Source organism: Haliotis rubra, unplaced genomic scaffold (assembly GCF_003918875.1).
Source record: "Haliotis rubra isolate DU_JTF1 unplaced genomic scaffold, ASM391887v1 Scf31, whole genome shotgun sequence".
NCBI lineage: Eukaryota > Metazoa > Mollusca > Gastropoda > Lepetellida > Haliotidae > Haliotis > Haliotis rubra.
In genome coordinates, this window is record NW_025766980.1 from 2,995,188 (window position 1) to 3,008,578 (window position 13,391).

The 13,391-nt window shown below is 39.7% G+C and overlaps 2 protein-coding genes across 3 annotated transcripts in view; one reads left to right on the plus strand and one right to left on the minus strand.

The window, feature by feature from the left end:
• LOC124283107 (alpha-N-acetylgalactosaminidase-like) overlaps window positions 1–13,391 on the plus strand; it is an 84,643-nt gene that overhangs the window by 38,993 nt on the left and 32,259 nt on the right.
• On the minus strand, window positions 2,530–11,902 carry LOC124283113 (protein crumbs homolog 2-like). Of its 2 annotated transcripts, none has more exons than XR_006900301.1 (3): window positions 10,680–10,806; window positions 8,081–8,230; window positions 2,530–4,746 (listed from the first exon to the last, which is right to left on the minus strand). XR_006900301.1 is itself a non-coding variant. In XM_046719140.1 (3 exons), exons 1-3 carry the CDS (start codon window positions 11,793–11,795, stop codon window positions 4,691–4,693), a joined length of 237 nt encoding a protein of 78 aa, XP_046575096.1. In that variant the 5' UTR covers window positions 11,796–11,902; the 3' UTR covers window positions 2,530–4,690. The 2 variants fall into 2 exon arrangements, 1 of the variants encoding a protein (XP_046575096.1); XM_046719140.1 differs by lacking the exon at window positions 10,680–10,806 and adding an exon at window positions 11,765–11,902.

The following is a 13,391-nucleotide window of genomic DNA, read 5'->3' on the forward strand; positions in this document are numbered from 1 at the left end:
ATATGGAGGATACAAAACGACCTTACGTGTAATACCATTTTTTTTACACGAGTTAATGATTTGGTATCAAAAGAGCGAAAGCGAGTTTGATGCTAAATCTTTCACGATATTAATAAAAATGGTATTTCACGGAAGCGAGTTTAGTATTCTGTTTATTACTCTCCAACATAAATTGATAGAAACTACCTACGAAGTGTGATGACTCTCAGCTTTCCGCGAGTCAAGCAAGGTCTAATACCATTGTGACAGAGGTATTAGCATTGTGACGTCATAACTGTAAACCATTATGACATCACATGTCTAGCGGTATTACACTAGTGTAATATTGACGTAAAAACATTACACTGCAGTATCTTCCACAGGAGAGTAATAAATCTGTGGAGCACTGATATCACATTTCATTTGTTTTGACAAGTTCCGAGATTATCATTGATAAACTGTTGCATTATTCAAGGTGTATATGAGTATATTTGGGATCACTGTATAATATTTTTGTCCAGAAAAACAGTGAACTATTTTCCCTGTTATACCTGTATGGTACTGTTCTTCATTATTGTGTCGATATTGCTCAATGCACTATGTATCATTCCGATACAAAGAACTATGTTGTACATATAACAGTATATACAGGACCTTGATCTGTAGTATCTATAGTATCAAGGATTAATACATTATAAATGGCATCATAGCTACATTGTGACAATCTTTATGGTGGTGCTTGAGTCCACATTTGTATGGGGCATGGGTGGCCCAGTTGTCAAAGGTGTTGCAGTTCAGTGCAGAGTTGCATAGGCCAGAAGCCTATGATCCTGGGTTCGAATCCTGGTGGCCCAGATTATGCTTCTAGGTTTGTCAGCATGGTACCCATGGGTTTAATCAACCTGGTGAGCATGTAAGACGTGCATCACCTTGGGAGTTCCTCCATTATGTTACAACTGGACTACTGTTCAAAGTGGCCTCAAACCCTCCTCACTCGCTCAGTCTACTTATTCTCTTGTATGTAGGTACTTGTCTATTTTAGAGATTGAAAGGGATATTCCTTCCTTGTTTATTTATGCTATTGAAGATCTTACTTCAGTTGAAATTCACTTTTATGATCTGCTTTTAGTCTGATAAGTTTTGATCTTATACATTGTTGGCCTAGAGCTTGCAGTCTTGCCAAGTCTGGTGTTATAACCTTCTATGTCCGGTCTTCCATGAAATATCTGAGCCAATATACAAAGCCTGTTGTGATATATATGTAGATCTGCGATATGTCTCACTCTTAAAACATTGTAAATTTTTCCTTTACTGAGATGACATTTTTGTTGCTTCAGTTTGTAATACTGTGCATTTGTATTCATACATAAATTCATTTAAAATGTTCAGCTTGTTTTTATATTTTTTGACCTTATGATGTGGCCTGTTTGTTTGCCTTCTTTTGTTCATTATTTTATACATAGTAATTGTATTAAGAATAGAAACTATGCATGTTAAGGCATGCTATAAAGTACATCAAGTTTATTCTTAATACTGAATATTAAACCTCCCCAAAACACACAAGCATGGCCAGTTTTGGAATGCTATCAAAAAAGCATTATCATCTTTCACAATTATTACTAAACACTGCCAGCTTGTTGTACAGCAGCCCCTTTGTTTCTTTAAGGGCTCTGCCAGTATGAATTGCTCTATTATGATCCTTGGCACAGCCTTTGTCATGTTATGGCTGAGATATTGCCCTTGTGACGTAAAATTTTAACATCCAGGGGGAACAACTCTGCTCGCTTGGGTACCTGAACTTGTGTTTTGTAAATAATACTGAGATCTCAATGTTTTGTTTTGCTTTGATGCTAAAGAATAGACAATACAAATACAAAATGTTTATTACTTAATAAATACAAAAATCATAACATACATTGTTAAGATGGAATAATAATAAAGACATACAAATAACTTGATAACAACAAAAGGTTGATCACCTATGAACCACAGCCAGTGGTAAACACACTACGCCACTAGGTACAATATAGGATATAAAACATGCGTACAAACACAAAAATGGGTTATTGACAGCATAAAAAGGCATCTAAACCCGTAAACTACCTCCAATGTATAACTAACAATAATGTTATTTGGTGTTGTAAATGCACTAACTTGTATTCTAAAAATATTTCACAACATTTATTAAACACTGTTGGGTTGACAGGACCAAATACATTAGCAGGTACTCGACTTTATACCATCCAGCTCAGGTATATTGTGTGAGCTTGAAATACACGTGTATGTTCAAACTTCCCACAGAGATAATGCCAGAAGACACCTTTTCACAAAAACTGGCTTATGTCTGTTGCATCAACACTATCAACACCTCCATCATCATCATCATCATCATCATCATCATCATCATCATATACACAGATGTCAGATAAAGAGGAAGTGATTAATAATAAGCATGAAAGTCATTGTGTCCTTGACCTAATTAATGTGACAGACCTGGGGGCCTCAATTCATATACTACTTCATATTATATAAAACTCAAGAATCTTCTCATTTTCGAACATTAGTAAACGATTGTGGTGAGGTGAAAAAGATAGTAGCATAATTATTGTTGCGAACTGCTTCATTTGACTATCTAACATCCACTGCTTCTAATATGTAACTATTATGTTTACCTTTCTAAACACATTTGGCTGAAGAGACATGTAAAGGTAAGCTTTTGGGAACAAGGTAGTATAAAAGTTTCATGAAATTCTGTCATCTGCTGTCTGACATAGCTTGTGAGGGCAGTGCAGAATAGAGCACCATTTTGTTTTAGATTGATATGAAGCTGTAAACTGTAGTTATGCATATAATAAGTGATCACTGGAACATGGATAGTAATGGGGAAGCAGTTCAATGACCAGGTACAACATGTTGCTTACTGTAAGAAAATACCAAGGTACACAATCCGTGGCCAAGCCTTAACCAAACATGTCAAACAGATCTCTACAATGGAATAATTGGTTAATAGCAAAAATGCAAGGAATTCAAATAAGGGGCATATTGAAAACTATTTAGTTCCTACATATGAAGTGTTGAAAGGTACAGGTAATCCTAATCCTGATACTGGTACACAATGGTCCCAGTGACAATCACATTCTTACATCCTGAGTTTGTCAACAGTGTGGAATGGAATAAGTATTCTTTGGCCCTGTCTGGTTGAAACAAGATATAGTTAACAAATTAAATAATTTGGGTATCACATAACAGGAAAATGTTAAGATTGCAAAAATAATTTTTATGGAAATAACTAAAACTAACTTTGATTTAATATGTCAGATAATACAACTCTGACATAATGAACCAAAAGCTTTCTCATTTGAAATGAATATAAAGTTGGACATTGGAAACATATTGCCACGCTACTATTCAATGTTCAGGTTACATTTCAGTAAATGATTTGCACTGACAATAACTTTTTTCATAAAAATACTAAAACACACCTGACCAATGAGCATGCTTTTTGTCAGGTGCTCCTATACAAACCATATCCACATATTTGTATTTTATAAAAATCCTAAATAAGTCAATTTACTTCAGACCAATGGAATTGGTAGTCATACATAAACGCTCATACATTGCATCCTTAAAAGCACCCTTGACCTTTACCATGTTGAATATAGAGTCACAAATGCATCCAATACAAGCTGAATGTATACATTTGAGTACATGCAATAGCACTAACAGCTGGAGATGTAATACGAACCAGTACAATACAACAATATAACAACATAGTGTAATAACATATAACAGGACTTCCGATCATCACCAGAATGAAGAGATTTGCCATCTAAATATAATAATGTAAAGCCATACTTTGCTCAATATATTTTAGACCTGAAAGCTTCACTAACAACAAGCTGCTGCTTATCTATTTAGGGTTCCCAAGTACAATAAGAGAAAATCCTATTTCCGTTTACCATCCTTGATAAAATACACTATGATTCTGTTAAGGTAGCCAAATACCTTGTCATAATTAGTGATGCGCATGAATGGATTAACGAGATTCTCACTGTCCATAAGTACAAATGTTTACCATGCACAACCTTCACAGGGATCAGTTGACAGATGAACACAGATGCCTTAAACAGTTTGTTTAGCACCAAAATCAGATATAAAAATGTAATGCCCATCACCCATGTTTTGGACAAAAGTGGATGACAATCTAATATGAACAGATTGTTGGTTATTAACACAAGTTCAATATTTCTGTATTACTTACAAGTAAACTTAACATACCAGTTTGTAAGGCAGTGTGTTTTCTCCATTAGATCTGCATTATCAACAGTACCACATACATGTCATTAGCACCAGAATGGGATTACATTGTACAGAGAACATACTCCTTATTGATCATATATCAGTAATTACATACCATCAGCAACATATTTTTTGGTATCACAAAATATTCTCAGGTCACTGGGACCTAAAATAATCACACAAATCTTGGAAGAATTCTTTTCAAGTGGAATCATGTACACATTCTGACTACATGAAATAATTACATAGTTTCTCAAACTAATCTCAATTTCAGTAGATTTATGGTTTCTGGAACTGTAATTCTTATAACACACTAGTTTCCTTAGTTACAGAATGGATGAGTGTTACCATGGTAACTGTATACATGTAGTTGGCACTGGTGTGGTAGGCTCCGCATCAGAATGAGGTCACCTCAGAAGAGACAGGCTTCAGTGAGAGGGTTGTCACTTGAGGGATGTTTGTGACATTCTGAAATTGATGAACAGTTATTAAAATGCATGTTCATACAAAATAATACTATATTTGCCATAATAGTTGCCCTGGAAATACAATTCTTCATTAAAACCATACACTTAATTTGTTTTCAAAAATTGAAAGGTACTAATGTTGATATAACTGAAATGTTTTGAAAATACACCTGAGATGTTTTCTGTACACAATCAGTATATAAATTTGATATGTCAGTGATGCATTGTCATTAGTATAAGGCATAAGGGGGTAGCCTAGTGGTTACAGCTTTCACTTGTCATGCCAAAAACCCGGATTCGATTCCCCACATGGGTACAATGTGTGAAGCCCATTTCTGGTGTCCCCACCATGATATTGCTGTAATATTGCTAAAACAAAAACTAAACTCACTCACTAACACTCATTAGTATATGGACAATTACTTCACACTAAAACATAAATGATTATAAACCAGCCAGCATGTATCTAACAAAACAATGTGAAACATGATAAATAATGACAAATGAAACAACCTGTTTATGTTGTGTCTGATATGACTGACATACAAGGACCATGACAATACCCTCCAGTACAGAGGTATGTACTCTACAGGACCCATAATTACACAAGTGATCACAGGATATATGAGGATCTTGAAAAGTAATCAAATGGTGTATTGACTGACTGACTGAGTTTAGTTTTACGCCGCTTTTAGCAATATTCCAGCAATATCACGACGGGGGACACCAGAAATGGGCTTAACACATTGTGCCCATGTGGGGAATTGAACCCGGGTCTTCGGCGTGACGAGCCAACGCTTTAACCACTAGGCTACCCCACCACCCCAAATGGTGTATTGAACTGTTAGACTTCATAATTACTCTACATACAGGAAGTTCATATTTCTTGTTAAGAATTCAGTACCGTGAGCATTAATGAGCATCCCTTAGGATACAATAAGTATATTTCCTGCATCTATTCTATACATACGTGCATGGTGGATGCACATTTCTGTGTTGTAGGATTCGGAGTATGGCAGAGTGATGGGGCCTATTTTTTATTAGGTTTCCAAACACAGCCTGATTATGGTATATCAGTGAATAGCCTCTTTTCAGTCTACCATCATGGTGAAATAGAATTGGGGTGAGGTGAGGTGAAATTGGATTTAACATCGTGCTTGAGAATATTTCGCTCATATGACGAAGAACACTCGCTTGTATACCTGTCAAACAGTCATTGTCAGGAAGGTGGGATTTCTTCATTTACTAGGGTTGAACTGAAGGGTTTCCATCTTAGGGACTAGGTACTAATCATGCTAATTGGGTTAAGAGCGAACTGGGAATCTCTATTGGCAGAACCATGGCAAATGGAGATTATGCTCTATTACAGCAGGGACTGATGGGGTTTCCACACTATCATGGCTGGGACTGATGGGGTATCCTACACTAACATGCCTGGGACTGATGGGGTTTCCACACTAACATGGCTGGGACTGATGGGGTTTCCACACTATCATGGCTGGGACTGATGGGGTTTCCACACTATCATGGCTGGGACTGATGGGGTTTCCACACTAACATGGCCAGGACTGATGGGGTTTCCACACTATCATGGCCGGGACTGATGGGGTTTCCACACTAACATGGCTGGGACTGATGGGGTTTCCACACTATCATGGCTGGGACTGATGGGGTTTCCACACTAACATGGCCAGGGACTGATGGGGTTTCTATGGCCATGGGGGGGTTTCCACACTATGGGGGTTTCCACACTAACATGGCCAGGACTGATGGGGTTTCCACACTATGGTCATGGCCAGGACTGGCTGGGACTGATGGGGTTTCCACACTAACATGGCTGGGACTGATGGGGTTTCCACACTATCATGGCTGGGACTGATGGGGTTTCCACACCATCATGGCTGGTGATTTCCCACACTAACATGGCCAGGACTGGGGGTTTCCACACTAACATGGACTGATGGGGTTTCCACACTAACATGGCCAGGACTGATGGGGTTTCCACACTACTGGCCAGGGACTGATGGGTTTCCACACTAACATGGCTGGGACTGATGGGGTTTCCACACTAACATGGACTGGGGTTTCCACATTAACACACTAATGGGGTTTCCATGCTGGGACTGATGGGGTTTCCACACTATCATGGCACTGATGGGGTTTCCACACTAACATGGCCGGGACTGATGGGGTTTCCACACACTGGCCACACTGATGGGGTGGCTGGGACTGATGGGGGACTGATGGGGTTTCCACACTATCATGGCCAGGACACACACTATGGGACTAATGGGGTTTCACACTATCATGGCACAGGACTAATGCTGGGACCACACTAATGGGGTTTCCACACATGGCTGGGACTGATGGGGTTTCCACACTAACATGGACTGATGGGGTTTCCACACTAACATGGCCAGGACTAATGGGGTTTCCACACATGGCTGGGACTGATGGGGTTTCCACTATCATGGCTGGGACTAATGGGGTTTCATCATGGCTGGGACTGATGGGGTTTCCACACTAACATGGCTGGGACTGATGGGGTTTCCACACTAACATGGCGGGACTAATGGGGTTTCCACACTAACATGGCCAGGACTGATGGGGTTTCCACACTAACATGGCTGGGACTGATGGGGTTTCCACACTAACATGGCTGGGACTGATGGGGTTTCCACACTAACATTGCTGGGACTGATGGGGTTTCCACACTAACATGGCTGGGACTGATGGGGTTTCCACACTATCATGGCTGGGACTGATAGGGTTTCCACACTAACATGGCTGGGACTGATAGGGTTTCCACACTAACATTGCTGGGACTGATGGGGTTTCCATACTAATATGTCCGGGACTGATGGGGTTTCTACACTAATATGGCCAGGACTGATGGGGTTTCCACAGTAACATGGCTGGGACTGATGGGGTTTCCACACTAATATGGCCAGGACTAATGGGGTTTCCACACTAACAGGGACAGGACTAATGGGGTTTCCATACTAACATGGCCGGGTCTGATGGGGTTTACACACTAACATGGCCGGGACTAATGGGGTTTTACACACTAACAGGGACAAGACTGATGGAGCTTCCACACTAATATGGCCGGGACTGATGGGGTTTCCACACTATGATGGCCGGGACTGATGGGGTTTCCACACTAACGTGGCCGGGACTGATGGGGTTTTCTCCACTGATGGGATCAGGATTAATGGGAGTTCCAGATAATCATGGCAAGGACTAATGGGATTTCCACACTAACAGGATCAGGATTAATGGAAGTTCCAGACTATCATGACAAGGACAACAAGTGTGAAGTTATATATACTCACTGTGTTCACAATGGTGTCCGTAGAAGCCTGTGCCGTGGCAGTCACACTTGTAGCCCCGGACACGCTGGTGGTCACTGTCCAGCTTCTGCACCTGGAGACACTCTCCACCATTCACACATGGCTGCAGCTTTTCACAGATGTCCAAAAGGCCTGAGAACATGTGAATCAAGCAAACATTAAAAAAAGCATTTTACAAGAAGTCTTAAGTAGATTTTAGGAGTGATATCATTGTTTGACAACTGTAAGTGGCTAACAAGGAAATTGTCATAGGAATATCATACATCAAATTATTTTGGTGTGTTACTTGTTTTGGTGTTCAGTTGGCACCTCTGTAGCAACATTATAATACATAGGATTCCCATCATTATTGCTGAAAGTCCACAGAAACTAGAAATAGATGGACCATTTATGTCATGTGATAGCTCTCAAGACAAACTGTATAAGGTATCCATAGGTTTAAATCTAACATAAATAGAGCTGAAATATTGACATGAGCCACAGCCTGTGGTCTCCTCATGGAGTGTGATGTGCCTATAATTCAGTATAACGTTTTATGAGGACCCCTGTTGCCTTCTGTGGTGTCCTCATGGAGTGTGATGTGCCTATAATTCATTATAAAGTTGTGATGAGGACCCCTGTCCCCTTCTGTGGTGTCCTCATGGAGCGTGATGTGCCTATAGTTCATTATAAAGTTGTGATGAGGACCCCTGTCCCCTTCTGTGGTCTCCTCATGTAGTGTGATGTGCCTATAATTCATTATAAAGTTGTGATGAGGACCCCTGTCCCCTTCTGTGGTCTCCTCATGGAGTGTGATGTGCCTATAATTCATTATAAAGTTGTGATGAGGACCCCTGTCCCCTTCTGTGGTTGACCAGAGTCGGGATCATCATTGAAAGTCTCTTCCATTCAGTTGATGTTTAATGTATTTTGGGGGAGGATAGCCTCCCCAGAAACAGCAATCATTCTTCAATATTCTTTGGTTATTGGCCCTGCAGAATCCAAAATTACCTTCAAATCATTCTCTCCCATTACAGTAATAAGGAGCATGTTACTGCACTGTTTAAGTTTGTTATTAGTAAGTCTAGGGACTGAAGCATGCCAGCTTGTGACCACTGACTCCACTATCATAAGTCAATAGTAAACAGAAAAACAGCCTAGATGTACAGGTTCCAACTTATCTGATATTATTAGCTACACAGTGTTTTGAAAGGGTGTACGGGACTGAAAGACTGTAAATACGGACTTTACAAGGGTCTTACAGTCCCCTACACCCTTTCAAAACACTGTGTGATGAATTTATAATCCTTAAAATCTCTTTATTTAGCTTATCTTTAAAAATCAACATTCAATCTTCAGCAGAATGAGACGAAAATGTTTCACCAAGATATTTCCTGAACGGTCTTAAAGGGAGATAACTCATGATGGCTTAGTCTATGATAAAAATGAGCAAATTTGAGGTTTTGTTGAACAACAGATGAACAAGTGAAATGCAGAAACATTATATTTTTTATATTTTTATTGACACAAACAATTAAGAAATTATGGCAACAATTTTATTACTCTGTTTGTACTCATAATTGTACAGGCAAACTCTAAAATTTCGAAACGATCAGCTTTTTGGCAGCCACATTCCATCTAAGGTCAAGGTCATCTATACAACCAGTATAGTGTGTCACGTGACAGATTTGACAAATCTGCCTACATGCTTCGTATGCTTTGGCTATTGACCAAACAGAATTCGACAACTTTATCTTAAGGGAAATCTGAAAATCTCTCATAGCACTTGACGATGACAATACCAGTATATTATTCATAATCACACACCAGGGTCATAGGTACAGAAGCTCACCTGGCATCAATAACATAAATTCGAGCAGATGATAAATTTCGAATACTTCAGGACAAATGTTTGTAAGTTTGTGTCTCAGATACATTTGATGAAGTTTCAAGATGAGAGTTTGCAAATGGATGAATGTACAGTAGAAAACTCAAACAATCAGCTTTGGTGTAACTTTGCCCTGCAGTATTATAAAATGTGGCCGACACAAACCAATGGTTGATATCAAGGGCAAACATCTCAACTACGTTATGATAAAACACAGACCTGCAGCTTATTCAGCGATATATATATATACATATATACACCAGTAATGATTTGACTAGATACCATAAAATAAGTGTTAGGGTTAGGGTTTAGGTTTAGGTTTAGGGTTAGGCCACATAAAAATAATTTCTTGTTTCTCATTACTGCCCGACCCTAAAAGTTGGCCGGACCCTAACTTTTTATATATTTTCACACTGGTTCATTTGCTTGTATAAGGCAAGCAAACTTGCAAAATTCGTCTCAGCTTCCAGCATTCCAAGTTTTTGACTAACATTGATTAGAAATTATAAAAAAACATTAACAAATAAAAATAAAATCTGCCCAACCTATCCATTTTTTTTCAAAAAAGTGATGAGAAACAAGAAATATATTTTATGTGGCCTTAGGTTAGGGCCTTGCAGCTAAGGGGGGACACGGGTGGAAGTCTTTCCTGGCTGACTGTAATAACACACCCCATCCACCCATTGAACAAGTTAGTCTCTCTCAAACACTGACCATTGAAGTCATCCTGACACTCCTGCAGGGTGCTGTAGGGGAAGGGGTTCTGGCAGCCCACTGCCTCCCCGCTCACACACTCCCTAGTGCTGTAGTCACTTACTACCTTGAACTTCTGTAGTTTGCACTTACTACACACACCAACACTGAACTTCTGGCAACATGCAGTCCTTGATGATGGACACACACACCAACACTGTCACATGAAAGATAGAATGGCAACATGAAATGATGATGATATCCATGATGATGATGATGATGATGATGAAGAAGTCACATGATGATGATGGTGATGATGATGATGATGATGATGGTGATGATGATGATGATGATGATGGTGGTGATGATGATGATGATGATGATGATGATGATGATGATGATGATGATGATGATCACTATCATTATGATAATGATTAAAATGCAACGTAAAGCTGCCTGTTTAAAAGATTGCATCCACAATTCTCTACAACTAATAATAATAGTAATGATAATACAGGTTTATGAATAGACACTGCCATTTAGAAAGTGGTCAAATGTAACATGTTATATTTGGGATTACACTTTCTTAGTAAAGTACAGATGAGTACTTTTGTTGGGTTGAGTCCTATACAGGATTCGAACCCTCCCCCTCAGAGTCAAGCACCTAATCGCAGGAACACAAAGTCAGCCGCCTAAATTGCTCAGCAATCGCAGCTTCCACAAAAATGGAAGTTGGACAACTGGTATGGGACACAACCCAACAAAAGTACAAGAATCTGTACTTTACTAATTAGGAAAGTGTAATCCCAAACATAACATATGTTAATTACAGGTTTATAAAACCGGGTATCCAATAAGATAACACAATATTGTTTGAGGAATTCCTTTCATGCTTGAATCTTGCCTTTGATGGCTTTACATGGTGTCAGCAGTTTGGTATGCGAAAATGTTTATATATTACAATTTGTGAAGACCAGTTACTGAGTCAGTGCGAAAGGAAGTTATCCACCTGTCTGAATCCTTAACTTTTACCAGCGACCATGGTCTCTGCTTTTACATTGTAAGACTTCTTTAAGACGATATTGTAATGATCAAAGCATACTCACGTAATACAGACACAAAAATAGCTTGATACATTTCAGAGATGCAGATTGAATCAGATAATCGAAAGAAGTCGAACTGTAGATAAACTTTACTGAGTAGGCTTTGACTTTTCAGTGACCCAGCCCACGGAAATGAATATGTGCAACTTACAGTAGTTACCCCCCTTTAATTATATTCACCAGATCCCTCTAAACCTTTCACGGAACAGATTATTCAGGTTTGTATAAGGGTCACTGGCCGGAAAAGTTTACGGAGATTGACGATGTTTACCGAGGAATGGGGAAAGTCATGTGATTGTCACATGAGTATATCGAAGCGGAAGGTGTTACCTATTATCGTCAGGGAAGACACCGGGAGATAGCGGTACACACACGTAAGTAATAGAGATGGCTACTGTATACTCCGTGGCGTGCTAGAAACAGATCTAAACCCTGCATTTCCTTATTGATTTAAACGTGCACTGTGGGCATCCGGCGTATTTACCTGTCTGTGTTGTATTCGGCCAATTTCGGGGACGGAAGAGAATCTCAATGAGGTTCTATTGTCAGTCGTTTTTCATTTATGAGTTACGTTGTCAACCCAACAAGAATTCGTAATAAAGTGTAGCCCCTAGAGAGCTTGCCTCCCCCGTTCCCTGCACGTCACTGTGCACAACTCCAGTAGTGTTGTTGCACATAAACACGACTCTCACAAAGTGCACTCCAGTGGGAACGGGACAATCCGTAGTGCAGACACTGCAGTACCCGGGGTAGCCGAGAGCCGCGATGCAGTCCTAGATCTATACTGTCAAGACATTTATAGGACCGCATCAGACGGGGCCGACTCGGCTGGACAATCTTTACCACCTCGTACCTAAACAACTGGATGACTCGTGCCTAAAGGGGTCCGCAATGTTTGTCTCATGGTATGCTGTCTCTGTTTAGTTGACTATGATGCTGTCAGTATCAAAAGGGACCCATCAAAAGAATTGGGAGTAGGTGGGTGTGTTAACGTTGGGGGTTAGGGAAGTCCTTATGGACATTTTCGACCATCAGAGCTGAGACCATATATATATATATATATCTATAGATTTTCTCAAATCAGAGTAAGAGTGTGTTTGTTAAATGTCAACCAGATCTGTTTTATCTCAACACCGTTCTGGGTTCAACAACCCCAATTCCTTCCTGTGGGGATAAGTTGTGCTGTGTAGTGCCCTCCACCCCTATCTGAGCCTCTAGCCAATGTGTGCGCATGTGAGTGCATGCTGGTGTGTAAATTCTGGGGACTCTTGGTATAAATTGTGCATAAAATGCATAATTATCAACCTGAGTTTGTCTGATGGGTGATGTGTATTTTTAAGGAGATGTCCCTCCTTGAATCAAGACTTAGCGTTAAGTGAAGGATATGATGTCTTATCATAACATAAATATATGATGAATCATTCTGCTGTTAAATTAACCCTGCTAATATCCATTTCCGTCCAATGCAGTTGTCCAATTACTTGCACACATTCTTAATTTTCATCCATATTAGATACACTATTTTGCTCCTGTAAAGTCCAGTTAGCCTCTAGCAATGTGTAAGTAAATTATTTGAGTTCTTGTGGTCAGATACTGTGATGATCGAGGTTTACATGTCCCGCTTGGTCAT